The 22,713-nt window shown below is 41.6% G+C and overlaps 1 protein-coding gene across 2 annotated transcripts; it reads left to right on the top strand.

The window, feature by feature from the left end:
• The first annotated feature begins 1,592 nt into the window (after positions 1 to 1,592).
• On the top strand, positions 1,593 to 6,389 carry rassf10a (Ras association domain family member 10a). 2 transcript variants are annotated; one of them, XM_040035965.1, is made up of 2 exons: positions 1,593 to 1,733; positions 1,927 to 6,389. In XM_040035965.1, the coding sequence occupies exon 2, from the start codon at positions 1,996 to 1,998 to the stop codon at positions 3,436 to 3,438; it is 1,443 nt and encodes a 480-aa protein (XP_039891899.1). In that variant the 5' UTR covers positions 1,593 to 1,733; positions 1,927 to 1,995; the 3' UTR covers positions 3,439 to 6,389. The 2 variants fall into 2 exon arrangements, with proteins under 2 accessions (XP_039891899.1, XP_039891904.1); XM_040035970.1 differs by having other exon boundaries at positions 1,921 to 6,389.
• Positions 6,390 to 22,713: the final 16,324 nt, after the last annotated feature.

Below are 22,713 nucleotides of genomic sequence, written 5' to 3'. Positions count from 1 at the left end.
ATGCACATAAATCCTTTTACGAGTCTGGTCGACCATAGTCTGTCCTGAAATAGTTGAAAGAGCCGATTATGGGATCAGACGCTATATGAGGACCCTGCGGGGTGTAATAGATGGATTTCCTTCCGCTTTTTACCCAATCCAGCTGAGCTCTAAAACATTCGGCTCTGTGGAGATTATGAAGATGAAACTGAGTAACAATACATACTGCAGTCTTAACACTGCTGAGTAAGAGCTTCATCAGCGGTTTAGCTCAGTCCGAGTGCCTCTCTGCTCCAACTCTAGCTCTCTCTGTCTTGTGCGGGACACAGTAAGCAAAGCCAAGGTTCTGAAGGTTCTGCTCTGTGCTTACCTTGACATTGTACTAACCTAATGAGGCAGACAAAAAACACACAAAAAAAAATCTCATAGCTGCAAACAAAAAAGAAAAAAAAGTAAAAACATGAAATTCCACCTCGTCAGAAATTATAATGACAAGTCTCGCAGTTACCCTCATAGTCTTTAGATGAGAAGTATTTGAGTTAAAATAAATAAACCAAACATTAAATGTGTGGACGGTCACGAGCCAGTTTGCATTTCTGAGCAAATGCACAAACTGCAAACTGGTATCTCGCTCAGTCAGCCAGAGGAAGAGAAAGTGAGAGGAGCTGGTGGGGCTGCTGGATAATCTCCTGAGCTCAACCTGCACAGGTGTGCTGCATGGCTGAGCAGGTCAGCTCCACCCACCACGAAGAAAGAGAAGACAAGAGGCCCACTCTGTGCCGCCCTCCCACTCCTGTGAGACATAAATTGAACACATCCATCTATTTACATTGTGAAGAAACTGGACAATATGGAATTATGTTAAAATATTTTGCATGTGCCTGACCTGACATCCCCTTCCAAACACTTCAGAGTCTGTGAACAGATTCACAGTGAAAAGTGAAGAAGACTGCAGAAATCATGAAAGACCAGAAAGTCGCGTTAAAGATGGAGATGATCAGGAACTAATCTGACGTGTTTCTCGTCAGCTGTAGTTAAGACTTTGAAGTATTATAGCGCATTTTGGCAACCGCACTTTTTTCACCCCTTTTTGCTGACCTGAGAGATGACGGTTCTATTTCCAACCGAACTTAATAACTGTTGATTATTTGACATCCCAGATATCAAGTTTGACTCCACTGCAGTTCTCATGTAGACCAGACTGATCTCAAGAATAAAACCTGTGACATTAATAAAAAATACTACAGAGCTCTAGGCAAACGTGGATAACAGCGCTGACTTTTAACCGTGTAAACACACCGGCCCATAGATTATTAAGTCACGCACGGAATTAGTTTGATAAATGTGTTTCAGACAGTTATCAGAAGGGAACTTTGTCTTAACCCTCAGTACCGACTTTCTACTTAACAAAGGCTGGCATATCAGTCCAGATTACCTTTGTTATCAAGAGTAAGAAAGTGTGTGTGTGTGTGTGTGTGTGTGTGTGTGTGTGTGTGTGTGTGTGTGTGTGTGTGTGTGTGTGTGTGTGTGTGTGTGTAAGTGAGAGAGAGGGGGCGAGAGAGCGAGAGAGGAGGCAGGAGGCGTGTCCCAGCGTTACAGCACCCTCCTGTTTTGTCCTACACACCAGAGCAGCTTGCCCTGACGCAAGGACGCACTCCTCATCTCCTCTCCGGAGCAGCGCGCAGGGCTCAGATCGATATGCCGGGGAGAGAGCCATGAGTTCCCAGCAGACTGCCCCAAAACAGACCACGGAGGTAAATAAATATATGTGATTTTTTTCTTTTTAGAAATAAGGCAGATATTTTTAAGCGTAATGAGGTTACATGTCCGGACTTCTGAGCGCATTTAAAGTGAGAGCTGACACAGACGACTGCGCAGAGAATTCCTGATGAATGTTTTGCATCATTAATAAAAATATTTTTGTCTCCTTTATTTTTTGAGTTGCAGCAGACGAAGGCAGCAGAGAGGATTCAGTGAGGGAACTTTTTTTCTTTCTTTCTTGGAGTTCAGCCGGAGATGGAGCCGGAGGAGGGAAAGATCTCGGTATGGGTCTGCCGGGAGGAGAAGCTGGTCTCGGGGCTGACTAAGCGAACCACCTGCGCCGACGTGGTCAAAGTCCTGCTTGAAGATCAGAACCTGCAGCAGGGCGCCTCGGCAGCGATGCTGTCTGGCTCTCCTCAGTCCTACTGCGTGGTGGAGAAATGGAGAGGCTTCGAGAGGATTTTACCCAACAAGACCAAAATCCTTCGGCTGTGGAGCGCCTGGGGAGACGAGCAAGAGAATGTTCGCTTTGTCCTGGTGAAAAACGAGGCTTCGCTGCCCAACAACGGGCCCCGCAGCGCCGAGGCCCGAGTCGTCCAGAGCCGGGAGAGTGGTGGTCCGGGCGGCTTGCTCAAGGGTACCGCCCGGACCTGCTGGACCGCCGCGGCCGCCGCGGCCAACCTGTCCCAGGAGAAACAGCGGCGCATCGTCAGGAAGGCCTTCAGAAAGTTGGACAAAATGAACAAAAAGAAGGAGCAGACTGTTTCTAAAGATAAAAGCTCGGTGGAAAAGATGGAGACGTTGGTCCACTTGGTGATTTCTCAGGACCACACCATCCGCCAGCAGATCCAGAGGATCAAGGACCTGGACCGAGAGATCGAGCGCTACGAGGCCAAAGTGCACTTCGACCGCATTAAGAGACACGGGGTGAACTACGTGCAGGACACTTACCTCGTAGATTCCACTTCAGGGGCTCCTGCCCTTTCGGATTGTAAGCGCAAAGCGGAGCGTCAGGACGCGCGGTGCACGTCGGAGACGCTTGCGCAGTTTGAGGAATACGCGCGCCGGTGCGAGGAGGTGGTGAGGCTGCAGGAGGAGCTGACGGAACGCGAGGCGCTCGTGGAGAGCATCACCGGGGAGATCCAGGAGGAGCTGAATCGGCGGTGGATGAAGCGTCGGCGGGAGGAGAGAGGCGCAGAAGCAGCACAGGACACGGACAGTGTTTCGGAGGAGATGTGTCTCACTGTGTCCGCCCCTCCAGCTGTGGAACCAGATGTTGAGAGTTTGTCTGAAAATGAGCTCGTACTGGAAGAGGAAAGGATCAAAACGCAGCTGGACACCAGCCTTTACATCGGCCTGAGACTGAAGACAGATCTGGACGCCATCAGGGGGGACTTGGACCTGAGTCTGGCACTCTGGGAAACCAAGGAGAGTGAACTGCTGGACCTGCTGGCCAAAGTGGAAACCATGGAGATAGAGCAAGCAAACAACACACTAACCGATGATGGAAAGGGGGAGCTGGGTGCAGTGAGCGCTGATGCAGAACCAGCATCAGGGGAGAAGAGCGGCGGATGGGTGGAACAGGCCCGAGGTCTGTCCAAAGCCTGCAACACAAACGATGAGGACTCGGACACGGGGCTGAGCTCCATGCACAGCCAGGACTCTGACAACACACCTGTGTGCGAGTCACTCGTATAGACTCACTTTGCTTGGAAGCATGTTGGACTTTTATGCAATGCCATAAACTCAGGGGCAGAGAAATCAGTGTTGGCAATACTGGGAGATGTTCTCCCCTACCCAAAATGCACCTCTGTATGGATGATGTAGTTCTATAGCAATAATTCTGACATGTAGTCATGCACAATAAGCTAGAAAGGACAGCATGCTTATAGAGAGTGATGCCATGCTGCTCTATAGCTGACCTTTGACCTGTAAGAGGAAGGTCAACAAAGCACCACTTGTTAGGCGAAATAACCTAGAAGAGTATTATAACAAGCCTCTTAAAATCTGTAGTCCTCAAATTAACTTTAAGGCGTCATTGATGGAAGGATGGCTCAGAGGTAACAGCTCGCTTTTGTCAGGGAGTCCAACAACTCGCTGAAGCGACTGAAAGACACGGCTAAGTGTTGTTAGGTCTAATGGCCATGCAAAGTTTCCTTTAAAAGGCCAACATGAAATGTATCTTAATGCACAGTAAAGACTAGTCAGCTATCAACTACTATACAGATAGATGAGTCAGCTAAGAACATGTTAAAGCTCTTTCAGTCTCCAAAAAAGTAAATGTGGAATCAGTTCATTGCTTCCTTTTCAAAATAAGACTGGAAACTATAAGCGCTGACTATTATTACCCAGAACTGCCTAATATTCTGAATGATATCAGGGTTTGGAGCAATTATACCGTAGAGTTTATGAACGTATACTGATCCCTGATCTAGTCGGCTAAGCAGAGCTGATAGATTGCTCGATATTGTCCTGTCATACAGTATAGCATGTCTCTTAAGCACAAGAAGTCATACGTATTTAACCATACTGCTGAACTCTCACATTCTAGACTTAAAAAGAAAAAATGAACTATTTGATTCTTGTGGTTTTTGATTGCTGTGAGCTTGTGACCCTTTAAACCGATGCAAAGTCAACATCATGCATTATATATTTCCATGAGCTCTTAGCGTTTCAAGTAAGCAAAGCCAGAGAAGGCCAAGTGTTATGTCATGAATAGCCCTGAACAAGCACCAGGTTTCCAAACATTTTTTTTTTTTAAGTTGATTTATCTATTTGATTATTAGGTTGAGTTAACAGCAAGAAAAAAAGTGCCATCTTTCTAATGAAACAGCTATGGAAAAAGGGGGAACTCCAGCAATGTAGTAACAGATTAGGGGAATCACAGGAAACGGACTGAAAAACAAACAGAAACAGCAGAGGCTCCTGTTTCTCAAACAGATCCCAAACCTCTGAATCTTCAGGATTTCCTAAAATACAACTGGATATGATCTCTAATTAGACCCTCCTGCCCCCTCGATGCCCACAGCTTTTAAATCTTAGACCAGATCATATGTTAGATAAACATGAGATAAGCTAGGTGTTGTCATGAGGAGTGACAGAAACAGAAAACATCAGCAATTTATTTACATCAGCTGGGGATTGCGCCTCCTGATGAGTACTTTGAATTTGGTTAGCGAAACTGACAGAGTGCTCCTTTAAATCTGGGTCTGGATTATTGTAATGGAACATCGGTTTGCTGCTCTGAGCAGTGTTGTTAGCATGAAAAGCTTCTTACTCAAGCATAATCAATGTGAACAGACAAGAAAAGCCAGATGTTTATATCAAAGTTTAAGTCGAGGAATTACTTCCTCTATCAGACGCCACACGCATTCGTGTAACAAACTGAAACAGCAGGTTTACATGTGTGAACTTGCACGTTAGTTATTTACTTTATGGTGGATATGTTTTTTGCCCAATCAGCAAAATACCCCCCCCCAAAAAAAATAAAAAATAAAAAAAACCCACAAGAGAAATGTAGGCCACATTCCACACATTTCCATAAATGAGATTTAATCTTGAACTTGTTTTTATTTCCAGTTTAAATAGGTATAACAACATCCCACTTATTTACAGAAACAGATTAGAAAACTGTCTAATCTAAACCTTTACATGCTGGCGGACCTCTTTGAATAACACCTGTGAGGCTTTAAGATGCTTTTTGGGAGATTCAGCACCCCAAAATTTAGCAGTCCCTCCGTAGCCGACCACTGGACTATTTTATGACTCTCTTCATCTTTTTCCTGGAAATATTTGCTCCAAAGCAGTGTTAGCTGTGCTGCCTGGTATGCTACTCTAACATCTGCAAGGCAGGGGTGCCTCCAGAATTTTTGCATAGGGGTGGCCAAATAGGGGCCACTAAAAATATTGGGGTGGCACACCAAAAACTGAATTTCCAGTTTCATTATGCTGTTGTTAAATACATGTTACTTCAAAAATATTTCAAAAAAAGAGAGACAGAAAACAATGATATGCCTAGATAATTTCCTGCTATAAAAGTTGACATCACTGAAAATAGATACATGAAAACCACATCAGATTTTGACATCCATAATAATCTGTTTAAAGCTGGAATAAATAACAAGTTAATATTTTAAGTTGTTTTGGGGTTGTCTTCCTCTCACTTGTGCTCACATTTATTAGAATTATTACCACCAGGGGTGCCACTGCGGAGGCCCCCTTGGTGGCGCCCCTGCTGCAAGGGGAGGGGTCAGAAACAGAAGCTAATATATATATATATCATTATTATTTTAAGATTGTCCTTCAAATAAATCATTTACCCTGTGTTATGTCAGCACTGTGTGATTTCAGATCTTGACTCTGTCTACCTGTAAATGGTGAAAAGTAACATGTTTATGACACATAGCTGATAATACTGTGTCTGTGGAGTTAGCTGTGATGTGTCTCCTCACACCAAAATGACCAGCGTGTAGCTCATTTATGTCGCTTGATCAGGAACAGTTTGGGTTTCTTAGTTTGGGACATTCAGCCTGCTTTTTCTAGATAGACGGCTCTAGATTAGCAACTGTGAGGCTACAGCAACAGAAGTCACGCCATGACGCCAGTCAGCACAATATTACACATGACTGTTAGTGTTGAAATAAATGGGGAAAAAAAAACCTGGATCAGTGTGTGGCTTTATTCGGTATGACTGACAGGGCTGAATGTATTTTGATCTCAAGCACGTCAGTGTTTTCACACCTCGATTAAAAGATGACTTCCTCCCGCTGCTAAACATCTTTTCCACGCACAAGTTTGGGTTTAGCCTGCATGCAGGGGTTAGGGATAGGAAGATACTTTGCATACCTCTAGGCCACAGAGCTTGACAGTGGAAGATGTGTGTGTGTGTGTGTGCATGTGTGTGTGTGTTGGTAGATTGTGGACTACCTCTCCTGTTATCCTTTCGTACTCGTCATGCATAGTTGTGTTTAATCGCTGCCTCTTGATCACTCTTGCATGAACTCCTACATTAATTATGACAGGATGAAACGGAGATCTGAACATACAGAGCACAGCTGTACAGCTCAGGTTACTGGTTAGTAACACTTCCCTTCACATGGTCCTCAGGGGGTGTCTTAAAGGGTCAATTAACCACTTTATTAAAAGTGTACATTCTCACTTAGTCCTATCATCTTACTCCGTATCATCTCACTTTTTGTGGCGCTCACACTGATGATAAATTGCTTTTTTAAAATATTCATAAGTACAATGCTATTTTAGAAACTCTGTCCTGTGTGTCTGGATCATCCACAGACCTTAGTGTGGATAGTTTTGGATAGAAGAATTTTCTTTGATGAAACAGGAGTGCTCCATTCACGTCTGCTGTGCTGGTTCTACAAATCCAAGAACAAGGCAAACTTAATTAAGTCAAAAGCTCCAAAAACTATTTTTCCAACTCCTGTTTCCAAAGTCAAGAATGAGTTTTCAGAACCGAGTAGAGAAAATGATTCATATCTAAGGGTAGACTAGCTGTAGTCTAAATATCATATAGTGTGTACTTTTCCTTAATGCACTAGCTCGCGCTCCTTTCTTCAGGCCTCGCGGACAAGTCAGTGCTCCTGTCAGCTTAACCAAAAGAATTCGAGATATTTCCTCGAACATAGGTTGTAATTTGGTACAAGTTTTCCTTGTTTGGTGATGTGTCACTCTGATCAGTTTTCCCCTCCCTGCCGTTGGCATGATTAGTATTATCTGCAGAGCCTGTGTCTACAGAATAAGCCTTGTTTCTACAACCTAACCTGCAACGGGGGAAATGGTCTTAAGTGTAGAGAGAAAACGTGTTTACCAAACAGGCACAGAGTATTAGCATCTTTGTGGGAATTCCAGAAAAGTGTGTGAGTTGGAAAATGTGGACAATTGTTCCCCAGGGAGATGTGGAAAGAACCAGGAACTACAAATTTGTGCTTACTTCTACTGATCATTTGATCTGAAGGCACTGAAAGAAGCTGAGGCTAAAGCTGGGTGATAACACTAAGTTTCAATTTTATAGGAATTTAGCCTTGAGTGAAGCTTTCAGTAGAACCATTCAGCTGAAGTCAATGGGCATAAAAGAGTCATTTTGATTAACAGAAGCATCATTAAAGTTGAAGTCCTGAAAGAAAGAATGTCATTGAAAGTATACAAATTAAAAGATTAGATCAGAAATCAGTAAAAACACACAGTGAATGAAGAGAGGAGTGGGAGTGGTGCTGAAGATGTTAACCAATGAAAGCAGCTGAACTGGTAGCCATTGAAGCAAGTTTAAATGTGGAGTGAACTGATGTTAAAATAATACAGTTTTTCAATGAAATACCAGGTGAAATAATAGACTGTATATAAGTGATGGACACTGCAATTTGAGGCCTTAATGTGAGATTTGGCTGCCAAACAGTTATCTTGTTTCCCATCAGCTGTAAGCGTGCAACACAATGAACCGCACTCTGAAGTGCAGGATAGGTCTAGTTTAGTGACTCCAACTGAGACCTCACAGACACCGATTGGCTACAGCAACCTTCACTAGGACACCTGTCAATCAAAACAGCCACTCCCCCAGAATCCAGACTCACTTCCTGTGGTGGCTTTTCTGCTCTCTGTGACAGTAAATATGCTTTTTAAGGCTGCAAAGTTGAACATTTTATCACAGGATAAAACTCGTTTTTGGAGCCACCTTCAAGCAGCCATTAGAGGAAGTCATGTTTTTGGTATTTCATTCTTCATCCCCAAGGTTACAAGTGATAAATCAGGTTTCCTTGGAAGAAGTTAATGGTAACTAAACTTTACAACCGGGGTCTAAACTGGGGGGATGTTTGCCTCATGGTGCATGCATGAGGCTGGGCACGCTAGGCCTAAACTTTAGAATTGGTAACCCTTAAGGGTGAAACAGATTTGACAGTGTTTGCACGTATATTAATTCTGTGACAGCGTGATGCTCTTTGAATGGCTGCATCAGCATCGCTGCGAACGCCACAGAGTCTACGTGCAGCGAAGCATATTTCAAACTTCAGTACTGTCATGTGCAGATAAGACATTTTCCCAGAGGGGTCGTCTCACATCTCAGCCAACTGTGAGCCTGCTGATCTGGGTCTCATCTAAACATGTCACTCAGGATGCCTGCAGTCATCTAATACCATCTGTTTTATTCCTGCTCTGACGGGTTAAATCCATCTGGGTTCTCATTCACTGCTTAAATCCACCAGTGGTTCTGCTGAGTCCATCCATGCTGGACTGACGTAAGACGTCGGAGTGATCCAAGCTGGCAAACGACACCCACTTTCTCCTGTGTCTCCAGGAACAGAGTTTCAGTTACACCAGCAGCTCTTCTTTTTCCTCTTTACTTTCTTTTCTTTCTGCTTTCTTTGACACTCTTTCCCCATTATTGTTCTCCACACGTTTAAGGTTATTTTTTGCCCCTTAATATGATAACAGATGAATATTTTTTACACATGAATGTCTTCATAAAAAGAGCATTTTGCTGCTTTTTTTTAAAAGGAGAGAATATTATTTGCTTACCTTTGCATACACTCAGAGACAGTATAACTATACTATATATGAAGTAATTTATAAAATAATTCCTTAATGGCAAATATGACAGTTGTCCTACAACACCCCACAAAATAGCCTTGAAATAGCTCATCTAGGAAACATTGCAGGCATATCAACTGGCTGTCGTAATAGAGATGCATGAGGTCTAAATAAAAAGTTCTAAGAACTGGTCCACAAGACTCAAAACCCTTACCCAATTTAAAAGCGGCTGATCTCACATTCAGAGTATTCTTCGCATTCACCTCTGGACCATTTTCAGCATTTAAAGTCTTTCTATGTTTTGTTTTGTGTTCTTAATTCGATTTGAGGTTCACTGGTGATTTTATACATGCAGTTTATGTCTTAGTGATGACTAGAAATCAAATTAATGGATCTCTTTGCATTCACTTATTTAGTTTCTTAAAAATAATTCCCTGGTAGTGTTAGCAAAACTGCCAAAAAGTAGTAAAAGTTGCTTTTAAAAGGGCTTTGCTAAAGTCTAACTCTGTTCAAAGTTTATGGCTCAGCTCAAAAGTGAGACAGCGAGAAATCAACTTTTTGGGTTTTTTTAAGAATCTTTCAGAAACATGAATTTTATTTAAATGATTAAAAAAAAAAAGCTGATCAGTGGACAACAGAGCACGATGAGGTCCAGTAAAAGGCGGGAGGCCTCCTGAGCCTCCTACATACTTTTATCCACACTTCATAATCAGTGAAGCTAAAACACCACCTGTCTCATGTTTTATTCTAAAGTGAGACTTTTTTTGGCAATGCAGAAGGTTTGTCTGTTTTCTCTTTCCAGCAATGACAGCTGCACAGAACATGCCAATTTTAAGAAAACATGTACATTTTCTGTAAAACAAAAAGTACTGGAATATACTGAAAACTGATACTGTGAATTGTTATAACTCTGCTACGTCAAAACACAGACTTACTGATTGCATCAAAAAACAAAAGCTGAAAAATCAGAAAATCATGTAACTCCATGTAAAACCAGATCGGTCGTCTAACTGTTGGGTTCAGAATTGGTTTAAAGAAATTAAATACACTGAGTGAGAGTTCAGTTTTCGAGAGATTGGGAGTTACTGTCACGGTTCTGGGTCAGTTTGACCCAGTATTTTGAGTTGTGTTTTGGCTTATTTTTGAATGATGAATCTGCGTTTCAAGGTACTTTGGTGTGTTTGATTGTTTTCTTATTCTCTTAGTGCTTGTGATGATGATTATGATGATGTTCTATGTTCCAGCTTATTCTGGTTTATTTTTAGTTCTGCCCGTGTTAAGTCTGTGTTTCTTAGTCTGCGTCCTTGTGTCTTATTTCCTGTTTTATTGTGAAAGTCTATGTCTTATGTTAGTGTGTGCAGCTTTGCTCCCCCTGTCTCGTTAGTCCAATTTCTCCCAGCTGTGTCTCCCTCCTGTTGCCCATTCCCTGATTACCACCCTGTGTATATTAGCCCTGTGTTTTCCTGTTCTCAGTGTCGTGTCGTACCCTCAGAATTATGCCTGTGTGGTCAGTTCATGTTTTCGGTTATCACCAGCAATAAAGCTAAGGTTCTCAGTTTCAATTCAGTCTCAGAGTCTCGCATTTGGATCCTCCTCTCCATCCGCCTGCACACAGAGCCCTGACAGTTGTGTTAGTTAACTTTAGACGTAACAAGGCCAGCTGTTCACCTGCACTTCTAGTCTTTATGTGAAAAACTAGGGTAATCCCATTTGGACTGTGACTCCACACTGACTCCACAATCTGACTTCCCACTCGGAGATTGGCCAGGTTTGCAAACAGGAAATAAGTTAGGGCTTTAATTTTTACCCATAGTGAGAGGCAGTTATCAAACATTTTAACAAACACCATTAAAAAAGTACAGTTTTTGGTATAAATGTTGTGTATTTGCATGTCCACCAACCCCAGCATCTTCCTCTTAGTCTGAACCAGTTCATAAAAGTAAGGCTTTATTTCCAAAACGACACCAAACAAACAAAACTCACAATGTGAACATCATCCAGAAACCAAATCTTAATCCTGGATGAATTGATAGTGTGCTGACTTGTAACGAGGTCTGAGCCACTCTTTTTTCTCACTGAAGTGTGTCTAAACACACAGCTTGCGGTTCGGTTTGCACGAACGTGCCTTTTTCCACTGTAAACACTGGTCACTGTAAGAATTCGTAGCGCTCAACATGTATCCAAGTGAACCACAGAATAAACTGCACACTGTTGTGCAATCAGACAAACAAAACATGCAGTAATAGGAAGGCTGCAATTACTCTTAAACAGCCACTAACTACATGGGTTATGTGTGTGTCTGTGTGTTTCTGACCTCCTGGTGCCATGCTTGGCATACTCACTGCAAAACCATTCAATTTACTCAAAAGACTGGAAATTATGTAACTTGGCATTTAGGCTTCTGGGGATACATTCAGTGTGTGTGTGTGTGTGTGTCACTGAGATAAACAGAGACAAGCAGTGATGAGAAGACAAGAGGAGAGGGCGATACAGTTAGATTATGCAATTTTGTTAGAGTGTTTTGTGTGTGTGCAACTGTGTGTGTGCTTGACCCCCTGGTGCTGTGTTTGGCACAGACAGTGTGGGGTGGTATAAGGCCCAGTTAGCAGCAGCTGCTCACATCTTTAAACCAAAAACACCACGGTTTATGTAACCAGACCTGGAAAAACGTGCAAGGATGCATTATCTATGCACAATGGATGAGTGTAAATAGGACTTAACTAGCAGTTTATCGACATGGAGTTACTATAATTATATATAAACTCACCTGCAGGGACCAGATGCAATACTGAGGGACACAAGAAATGAGAAACGGGGCGAGAGCGTGGGGGATGAGAATGAGAAAAAAAGACGTATGTAGTGAATGAGTGTATGAGTTGTGGTTCTGTTGCTGACATTCAGGTAAATTATCTCAAAGAGATGCAACATGCAAGCACTGATGTACTTTTTGAACCTCTCAATGATGGAAATGCTTTGAATTTAACTTAATTTTGCAGCCGGTGAATGTCTTCACCAGCTGTCGAGCTCTTTCGCTGCTTATCCTACAGATAAATGATTTCTACCTTCTTTTAAACTATAGAAAATCTACGTGTGATTTTTGGATTCACCCTATTGGCCATCTGCCTCTGCGGTCTTAAAAAACCTGAGTTCATATACATACATACAGGCGGGCAGGGATTTATGGACAGCACGCGTGCACAACAATGATGTAACATTGTTACGTAGAATGAACTGAAAACCTCATAATGAAAAACAAAAGAAAAACAGGCAAAAGCTTACAACCACACAGCAAACTGAATAAATGAGTTTCTCCGAGTCCTTCAGGCCGAGGACGCGGATACACAAACAGCTGTCCAGCCTGGACAAAAGAGGATAGTGTTTGAAAGAGTGTGTGTATGTGTGCACGTGCAGTTGTGTGTTAAGTTAATCCCTGATGACAGCTTGCAGACAGACATACAGACAGAGCTGTGTGTGTGTGTGTTTAGTATTTGTGGAGTAAGATGGTCACCCCGTGTCTTCCAAATCATTTCATGTCACAACAGATCTGATGCACATTTCAGTGGAGACACATTCAAACACTATCTGGGCACCGGATCCTCGTCAGGAAATGTGAGACTGAAAGGTAAAATAGATGGAGAGAGCATCTGATCTGTTAAAGCAATCCATTCATTTGCCCTTTAAAGCTGCGAGTGTGTGTTAGCGTGTGTGTGTCGGGCACCCGTCGGTCACACAGCTGGTGACAGATGCAGCTTAATTTCTAGTGCAGCATTTTAAAAACACCTCGTTAGCAGCTCACCATGTCAAAATCTAATCCTCATTGAAAGGCTTTAACAGAATTTAATTTGGAGTGTGAGAAAGGGGCGGAGGTATTCTTAGGATGTGTTTATGCTCGGTGCCTGATTGATATTGTGCATTTCAGCTGATTTTATCTGGCAGCGATCAGCAACTGCGATAAGACTGAAAGCCACAGCTCGTCTTTCTGCTGTGTCCTTAACTGGCCTCTCGCTTTTCAGAAGCCAGTTTGTCGGAAACTACCTGCAAAGGGATGAGACATCAACTTATGTTTACTGAATAAAAGAAAAAATGAATGCTATACGTGCAGGACTCTTCTTTATGGGGCTACACGGTGTTTTACACAGAACCCCCCCATTACTACCACCACCACCACTAACAACAACAACAACAACAACAACAACAAAAATGCAAATAAAAACAGTTTCATTGATCCAGTTTATGGAATCCCAGGGCTGCCAATATTAAAACTAAGCAGATTTTACTTTTTTCTTTTTGCATAACTTGATTAATATTTTTACTGCCTGTCATACAATAATTCTTTTGCCTCACATACTATATTTATACTTATGTCACACAAGAATGTATTTATTCATTTTTTAAAATTATTTTATCAATTTTATTTTATTCATCTATTTAATTTAATTTATCTATTTATTAATTAATTTAATTTTTTTGCATTTAAATTGGTGGTCATTCATAGTCAAAATTAAGTGTAGACAGCAGTTTAAATGTTTATTTTAATAGATGTAGGATGGAATCCACTGTCAAATATGCTGTGTCTCAAATCAGATAGACAGTGTAGCACTAGCAAAAAGCTGGTATATAGCATCAACTTAAGTTAAATATATACAGTCGGGGCTGAAGTTGCAAAGCAATACGACATCCCAGAGCCCACTTACAAGCTCACCACATCCCTTTTTTCTTCTCATCCCAGTGATGCGTTCATGGTGCAGATGCAAATGAAGTTGTGGTTGTGGTACTACCTAGCTAGCATCTAGCAAGTGAGCACAGTAGCTAGCGAACATAAAAAGATTCGTGATTTCAAGAAGCTCAGCAAATGTGATGAATGTGTTCAAAATTGTACTTTCAGCTAGCAGACACATCCTGTGAAAAAGAGTTTCTCTGCAGTTTGCCACACAATGAATCTACAAGCTAAATATACAGTTTTCATTAATGTGCAACACAGAGATGGAGACAGAGAAGACAGCAGAGGAGGATGAGACATTATGTTTAAAAGTATAGACTGCTAAACAAGTCAAAAGTGGCAATTTAAGTCTTAAATTAATTAATTTTAGAGCTTTTAAATGAGATATTAGATCTAACTAACCCTAGCTAAGTTGGTTAGCTAACAGAGTCATAAGACTAGCCCCAATAAAACTGATCGTGTTGAGAATATGAATGTGCATGCTGGATTAGAAAAAAGTCCATCAAGTGGGTAACTACAAGAACACCTCCCATCAGACACTGCAGTAGGATTGTGCAGTCACTCTGGCACATCAGAGTTTCCTCCATCATTAACCTTTTATCATAGCCTACACAGAGCCCTGACCCCGTGCAACAAGTCACTTAGCTCATGATTTATAATGCTTGTCAGTGATATTATTTATTTAAACACATTTTTACCCCAGGGTAGAATGTGTCTAAATACACATCCTCTATGAAATCCACTAAGGCTGACAACCGAGTAAGAGAGTCAGTCCATAAATAATGAAGCAGAAACAGCTTGTAGGGCCAGAGCTGCTGTTCTGCCATGTCAGCCTGTATTAAGACAGGGACTGATGAGGACAGCAAGGGTGGAACGTAATCATACGTTTTACTTAGAGAATCACAATCTGGTGGCAACACTAATGAGCATGTCAACATGCATTAGCAGGCTTGTACTTTAAGAGACCAGCAGGCAAAAAGATACCAGGGAAGAGTTTTTAATAGCATGAATTTGAGCTGTGTGGTTTACAACTTTCAACGTGAAGATACTGGTTAAAACTCAGTAAAGAGCAAGCGTCCCTGACGCCGAGAGGGAAACTTAATCCTCTGCAGCATCTGGGATTTACAGATATGTTAGCACTTTGTGACGGTTTTTCCTTAATAATAAAAGCAGCTGGCAGCAGCGCATTGGTTAATGCAGGTGCAGAGAGCAATGACAGGAACAAGATACTCCAGTCATGGAAAGGGATGAAATAAGCTTGCTTCAGTTTTCTGGCATGAAATCTGAGTCAACACAAACTACTTCTGTTTTATTTTGACTGCTTTTGTCTGCCTGCTGCAGCAGTGCTATCTGACAGTGTTGAATCCTTCAATCCTTCTTATCCACAGTCGTGTCACAGACAGTGTCTGGAGGCCAAAATGCATCAGAACAGTTGATTGTTTTGCACGGCTGATATTTAACACCACGTTCACCCTTTGGCTACTCATCATGCCGGTTTATTGAAGCAACTGCAAATATACAAACAAATTCCTGCTCGGCTCTGTGTCTCTTTGACACGTTCTGTTCTTAAGCTCTGTCGCAGCATTTCTGGAAGAGCAAGAAAACAGGCAGAGAAATGTTTTCATGCTTTTGTATTGAAAACACATCCCCAGGTCTTTAGGAGGAAAAATGATGATTACATTTTTACCAGCTGCAGTTAAGGAGAAACATTTATTGAGCACACCTTAATGTTTTCGAGAAGAGAGATTTATCCCTCGCAGTTTTCTAGCTTAGTGGTATTAAGAAGGAGTTACATGCTGTTACTATCTCAGTGTACAAAGTTCATCTCCAGCGTCTCCAGCTAGTGAGGCTTGTTAGATTTGGTCAATGACAAGAATCAGTGCTACTGGTGAAATGTTACCCAAGGCCACTCATAACTGAATAATAACATGCTGTTTTTAACACATCCATCCTGTCCATAAGTAAGAGATACAGAAACAAAAGCACATTTATAAATAGCCACACCTGATACAGTTTTAGCCACGACTGTGAGAGAAGTCATGATAAACTCACTGGAGCAGTAGACTGATTATCAGCCTGGCTGATTATTGGATCTAATATATCTAATGATCCATTTGCTTATTTAATACAAGTATTGGTATAATAAATTCATTTTCACAGAGAATCGCTGTTTTGGTTCTCTGTGACCAATACTGTTTATTTACTTATTAAAACAAAAATATGAAACATTTATGCTAAAAAAGAAATGATTATGTTTTATGCATCAGGACATAGAGGTTAGGCAGCAGCCATGTACTCCTGATCATCAGCTGGTGTGAGCACCTCTATAAAAGCAGAAGATTTTGGAGTTTGATGCTCTGGAGCAAGGATTAGCAAATGCATCAGCAATGGTCTTAGTCTAGGAAGAGTTATTAGTCCATCATTCTACAGAGAGATTATTCACAAATATAAAACCTTCAGGATCGCTGCCAACCTTCTCAGAAGTGATCGTCCCAGAAAGATCTGCTCAGAGAAACTGCAAACAATCTCAAGAGCTACACCTGAGATTCTGTAGGCCTCAGTTATTGCGTTAAATCTTAAAGTTCATGACAGTGAGACTGAACAAGTATGACTCGTTTGGACGGGTTGCCAGGAGAAAGACTCCTCTCTGTAAAAAGAACTCATATAACCTGTGAAGTGGAGAAAACCCTGCTCTGTTAACTGTAACTCAGATTTGTAAAATCTTTCACATGACCCCTGTGCTGAGGGCAGCTTTAAATTTGGAATCCCATTGATGTACAACATAATCCAACACAATTGTGTTTGCATTGGATTGTTCTGGCACTCCTTCCTGAAAGTGTCCTGTCAGATTTAGTCACTTATTCCAGAAGAAAAAAAAAGCTGGATAGAAAAAGAGGAAGACGGAGAGAGGGGAGTGCAGGAGCAGATGATAAACAAGAGGAATGAGACACTGTGATTTATACGGCGAGGAGGAGGGAGCTGGGCTTTGACGTTTATGAACTCGATGAGCCGGTTCTTTTTTTCTCCTCTTCTTTCGCTTCATTCAGACTCTTCAATCATTTCTGCGGCTCTGTTCCTGCCAGTCAATTAAGGCAGACGCCAGCAAGGAGGGCGGAGAGATGATCAATATTTCACGAAAGCAGCTCAGCGAGACAGAGCGAGTGCCGGTGGTGACGCCAGAGACATAAAGACACGAACAAACAAACAAAAAGCTCCAGAGTCCAAAAACTAAAGTCAGTCCCATATACGAATTCCATCAGTTGGCGTGAACAGAACAGAGAGGCGTGGGTTTGATCAGCGGAGGCACAAGATTTATTAGACTTCAGCTGCTGATGTCCTCTGTAATCTCAAAAGTTGCATGAAAGTTGTTGAGGCAGTAGTTATGACTTGACTGCTGTTACTCTGCTTCAGTGCCAGAGGAAAGCTGATGCTGCACTCCTTAACTTTTTCATTAGCTCTTCCTGCGCCAGTGTTTTGTGACCTTCACTCAGTCGGTGTAGCCACAGAGGAAAATGACTCAGTTTGATAATAACTTAGTAGTGTGCGGCAAAGCGCGATGAGATAATTGAAGAACGTATCGCTCAAACATCAGGTGCCTTTCTATTTTCAAGCCACGGCGCACAAATTCATATGATAGAAAATCCAAAGAGCGTGGGCTCTTTTTGTGCTGATGAGATCATTTTTTAAGTCTGTGCACTTACTTTCTAATCAAATGTTTAATCAAAATCATGCAAATTCTGATTAGAAGAGAAGTTTGAACTTTTGAGTGATTTCCTCTTTTGATAAACTTGTATAATCAGTACTTTTGGAGCGGGATGGTTAGCGGCCCCTTTCAAGCTTTCCTACATACTCATACTGACTAAAGTGCACCTTTAGATTAGATATATATATATATATATATATACCAGATATAGTTGTGGTCAAAGTTTTAAATACACTCATGAACATGAATGGGTTTGTTTAATTGGACCACTGTACAGCTTATGTCTTTAATGACTTTAAAAACCAAGAATTGGGTGAACAAGTTAGAATTTGATCTTTTTAGGATTTTCTCTAATCCAAGTATACGCCAACATTCGGTTAAATAGCAAGGTGCACTTCAACTCATTTTACAGCACAGACGTGGCTTCTAATCGCAGTCCAGACATTTCACAAATGTTCAGCTTTGGGAAGCCCAGAAGCTTAATGGTAGCCTGCTTTATCCACTCCACGCATTTGGGATCATCGTCCTGTTGAAACATCCAAATATGTCCAAGTTTCAATTGTCTGTTAATACAGGTGAAGTTGAAAAAATTTGGATGTAGTCATTCTCATTCTTCATTATTGGATTTGTACTATTACAACTTGCAAAACAGCCCCAGAGCGTGACGCTAACACTGCCATAAGCCGAAGTAAAAACACAGAAAACAAATTAAAACAAGAAGTAAACTTAAATGAAAACAGTTCAGAGGCTTTTATCATTTCACTGAATTGTGTCACCTGCACTTCTGTCTCCTAAGACCTATGAATGAATCTTAGTACACCATGTGGAAATCCTATTGCATTGTGGAAAAGTGCAATCATTCTGAAAATGAAAGAAAATAGGAGACTATTACTGATTAGGCTGATGTGGGAATTTTGCATGTTAATGAATATTTTGCACACTGAAATAAAAACCCTGTTAAAAGTTGGTGAATTTGCCCTTTAAGACATACAGCTGGGAACGGTTCCACATGGAAGAGATGCAGTGTTGTGCAAAGATTTTAGGCATTTAAAATAAAGTGAAGAGGCTTTCAAAAATAGTGCCGCCCATAGTTTTTATTCATAAGCTGACTTCATGTGAAGTGTACCTTCTAAAGTGGCTGCAACCTTGTCTCAGTATTGTGGCTCTGGATACACACACAGTACATTAGTTGGATCAATTCATTATTGATTTTGGTCTTTTAATGGAATTTGTTGAGTGTAATAAAAATGGAGAATATAGCAGGAGGAAAATGCTTTGCACCCCATCTTCTTCCAGCATGGCAAGATGGTGAAAATCCTCTGGCTCCGTCTGAGCGCCACACCAAAATAGCAAAGACAGAAAAAGATTTGTAGTCTGGATGACAATGTCAGCTGAGGACGCACAAAGCAAGTCAGAGAGAACGCAATGAAATGTAGAGAGCCTCATCTGTTAGAGAAATTGGAGATAAAAGACAGAGCAGCTAAAAAATGGCATCGCACACGAGAGCAGTCCTGACATCATTCGTGGATCACAGGAAGGAAAAGCACTCGTCTATGTTAGTCATCGTTGTTCCAGATGGGCAGGGCCGGGTCAGACGGAGCGGAACAGCACGATTCTCCATCACGCTGATAGAAAGAAATCGATTTGTGATGAAAGGTGAAAAATACTAAGGAGCCAATCAAATGAACCTCTCAGTTCTGAAGGCTCACGTATACAGAGAGCTTCAGTTTTGTATGCAGAAGTTTTGCAACATCCGCTTTACATCTTTAACAGAAAATGCTGTAAGTTTCCAAAAAACCCAGAGCTGCATCGATGGGTGGTCAAGACACCCTCTGCTTACTGCGATGATATTAAACCCAAAACTATCTGCTTGGCAGGACATAAAATATGGCTCTGAAATTTAGTGATGGTAAGCAGGTGGATTTAGGGAGTTATCTGAGGTTAGTCCCAGATTCACCCTACATGATATCTGTATGAAAGTAATCTGACCATAAAAGATTCAGCTTTCTGATCTGAGAAGTAAAGGAGGTGCTTTAAACCTGCATTCTTTTTAATTGTCAGCAGGGGGCGACTGATCTGGTTTCAAAATGAAGTCTCACAGTGTAGAAGTCTATGAGGAAATAAGAAAACTTCTCACTTGGATTGTTATCTCACTAAACAGTTTCCAGTCTCAGTTGCTACTTTTAGGCTTTCTGCAACACGGGATGACTTTCATTTAGAAAATTATTCTTTCATTTGAAGTACGATTTGTGATGAAGGTGGCATCTGATTTAGAGGATTTGTGAATGAGTTGAGTTTAGGCCCTCAGTGCTCAGTGACATGGCATTATCTGTTTTTTGTAGCACACTTTTATAGCATTAATCACCAATAGCCCAAAGAGCTTGTTCACGCTCAGTGTAGCAAATGAATGTCACTACACGCTGCTTTGAATCGTGAGACCCATAGCTGGACTGGCCATCGGGCATACCAGGCTTTTGCCCGGTGGGCCGCTGGCGATTTTTTGTTTTTATGGGCCGATGGATTTTTTTTTTTTTTAGGAAGGGTATATATAATGAAAGGTGTTGGATTGGCCAATTGGTCATGATTGACTCTGGGCTGGATCAATTACAGCCGAGGAGGCCGGATGCACCCGCCCCCTTGTTTAGCAATCACGTGATTTTCGCGCATTACATGCCGGGAACTCGTGGCAAAACAATCCAAGTACCGCATCAAATGCAAGCATTTGCAGCACCGCAAAACGTTCATTCTCCGGTTTCAATGCCTTCTTGTTTTTTCTTTGCCGCACAAAAAAGGAATGTACAAAACAAAAGGAGAACAATGCCGGTCCGTACAAAGACAGACTCGACGAAAAGACAAAGAAAAGATACGAGGAAAAAATCAAAGGAGTGAAAGTGTCAGACCCTTACGAGCACACAGAGTGGACAAAAGACGTTAGAGTGCTGCCCAACTTTCACCACGCTCAGATTTATAATCATACGGTTCTTGGAGTGAGTGCATACACTCATGAAGTTTAGTAACTTCAGGTCACTGCAACAAGCCCAGGTACAGTTTACCGACGGATGGGTACAGGACCTTGAAATGCACCGTGTAGAACGAAAGACCATTGTACGAACAAAGGTAAGTTTACCAGTCTCACAAATCGTCGTCATAAATACACATTCGTTAACCGTTTATTAATAGGACCTTTGAGCTCAACGGTAATTAATTAGCAGTGGAAATAATTTCTGGTAGCATCACAGAAATGTAGCAGTGACAATAATATTGTATGCTGTAATCGCACTGGGCAATTAGTGATACAAAACAACTGTTTTATCCTGTGAATAAAAGTATATGTTTTTGTCAATGTACCATGGTAATAACAGAAGCGAAACGCAATATTGTGTCAGGACAATTCACTATTTATGCACAATAAACAAAGGAGCATAGCGTGACAATTTCTGTTCAGCGCCAGACTTGCTTGTAACCCATATCACCAATTATGTTAAGAAAAACGACGCATTAACTACAACAAAACTCTGACCTTTGTGGGAATGCTTGGAGCAGACTAACATGTGAGCTGGAGTGTTCTGGGACGTTATATTTGGTATATCCAGACCATCCGTCGGCTCTTACTTCGGAAACATGGCTTAAAAAATTTCTCTTCAACCACGTAATCCGATAAAAAAACCCCATCTCTTTACCCGTCGGCTTCCCGTGGCTGTCATGCGACCGGCTATTGCAGTTAATAATACAACAGCTTCTTGCCATTTTTTGTGTTTCTTTTTATCGCTGTGTAACTGAGTTCAATTGAAAGCCTGCGTGCGCTAGTACCTCTTGCCACAAGTTCCCAGAATCCTTTGCGGTTTTACCCTTGAATGACGTCACATTTTCAATCTTTATCCTGGTGGGCCGGTCTCTAATCAAAATGCCCGGGCCGATTTTTTGTCCCAGTCCAGCCTTGGTGAGACCCATTTAATTTCAGGTCCTGTTTTTCTTTCATGTGTTTCTTGTAGCTGATGATGCCTGAATGGTTGTGAAAGTATGGAAGATATGACTGGCCTGTCAGTCTGTCATGCGTCAAACATTTAGGAATAATCATTTTACGCAGTGACTATCTTATCAGACACAAATATTGTGCAGGCTGAACCTAGCGCCAGGCAGCGACTGCTACTGGGCAACGTAAGTACCAAGGAAAGTCTCAAAGAGGCACTGCCTTAAGGACACACCAACGAATAAATGTCAAAATGTTCTTCCGTGACTCACCGGCTCCGTACGTCATAACCTGACTATCACTCTGAGGCATTATTACTTCTGACTGTGCTACTCAGGACTACAAGCCCAATTCCAAGTTGGAAAACTGTAAAATGTAAATAAAAGTAGAATACAATGACTTGCAAATGTGATAAACCAATATTTTATCTGCAGTAGAACACAGAAAATTTCAAATGTTGAAGCTGAGAACATTTGAATGTGATTGCGGCAGGACATCTCATGTAAATAGAAATAGCTGATTATTTATCTCTCTATCGTTATGCATGTATGTGAACAGCACTCTACCCAGTTAAACATCAGCCAGGAGTCAACACACACTGCCTGAAGCTGCCTTAACCTCACATTCCTCAAAAAGTGTCAACAGCACAAACACCAGCCGGTGTTAGGGTTTAAAAAAATCATTATTTTAAAACACTAAATAATATATTTAGCAACTCTCCTTCTGTGGGTTGGTGAAAGACAGGATCTCTTAGGAAAAAGGAAGAATCCTTTTTTTCTCCAGACTTTCAGATTTTCTCCGAAGGAAAATGGTCGATGGGCTGCGGTGGTGTGTGAATGTGTGCGAGCTCGTTCCCACAGGTGGGTGGTATCAGAGCTGAGCACCAACAACTTATCAATCATCCCACAGTGGAATTAGAGACAACACACATGCACGTGCACCCCTCCCCCCACAACAAAAGGGTTTCTTTTTCACTGTTTAGTGGTGGAAAAGATTTTTTTTTGTTGCTCACCAAAATCACCATTTTTTTAATCGAATAAT

Source organism: Simochromis diagramma, unplaced genomic scaffold (assembly GCF_900408965.1).
Source record: "Simochromis diagramma unplaced genomic scaffold, fSimDia1.1 OVJJ01000333.1, whole genome shotgun sequence".
Classification (NCBI taxonomy): Eukaryota; Metazoa; Chordata; class Actinopteri; order Cichliformes; family Cichlidae; genus Simochromis; species Simochromis diagramma.
Note: the sequence above shows the minus strand (reverse complement) of the source record. Positions and strands in the feature narration are given on the sequence as shown.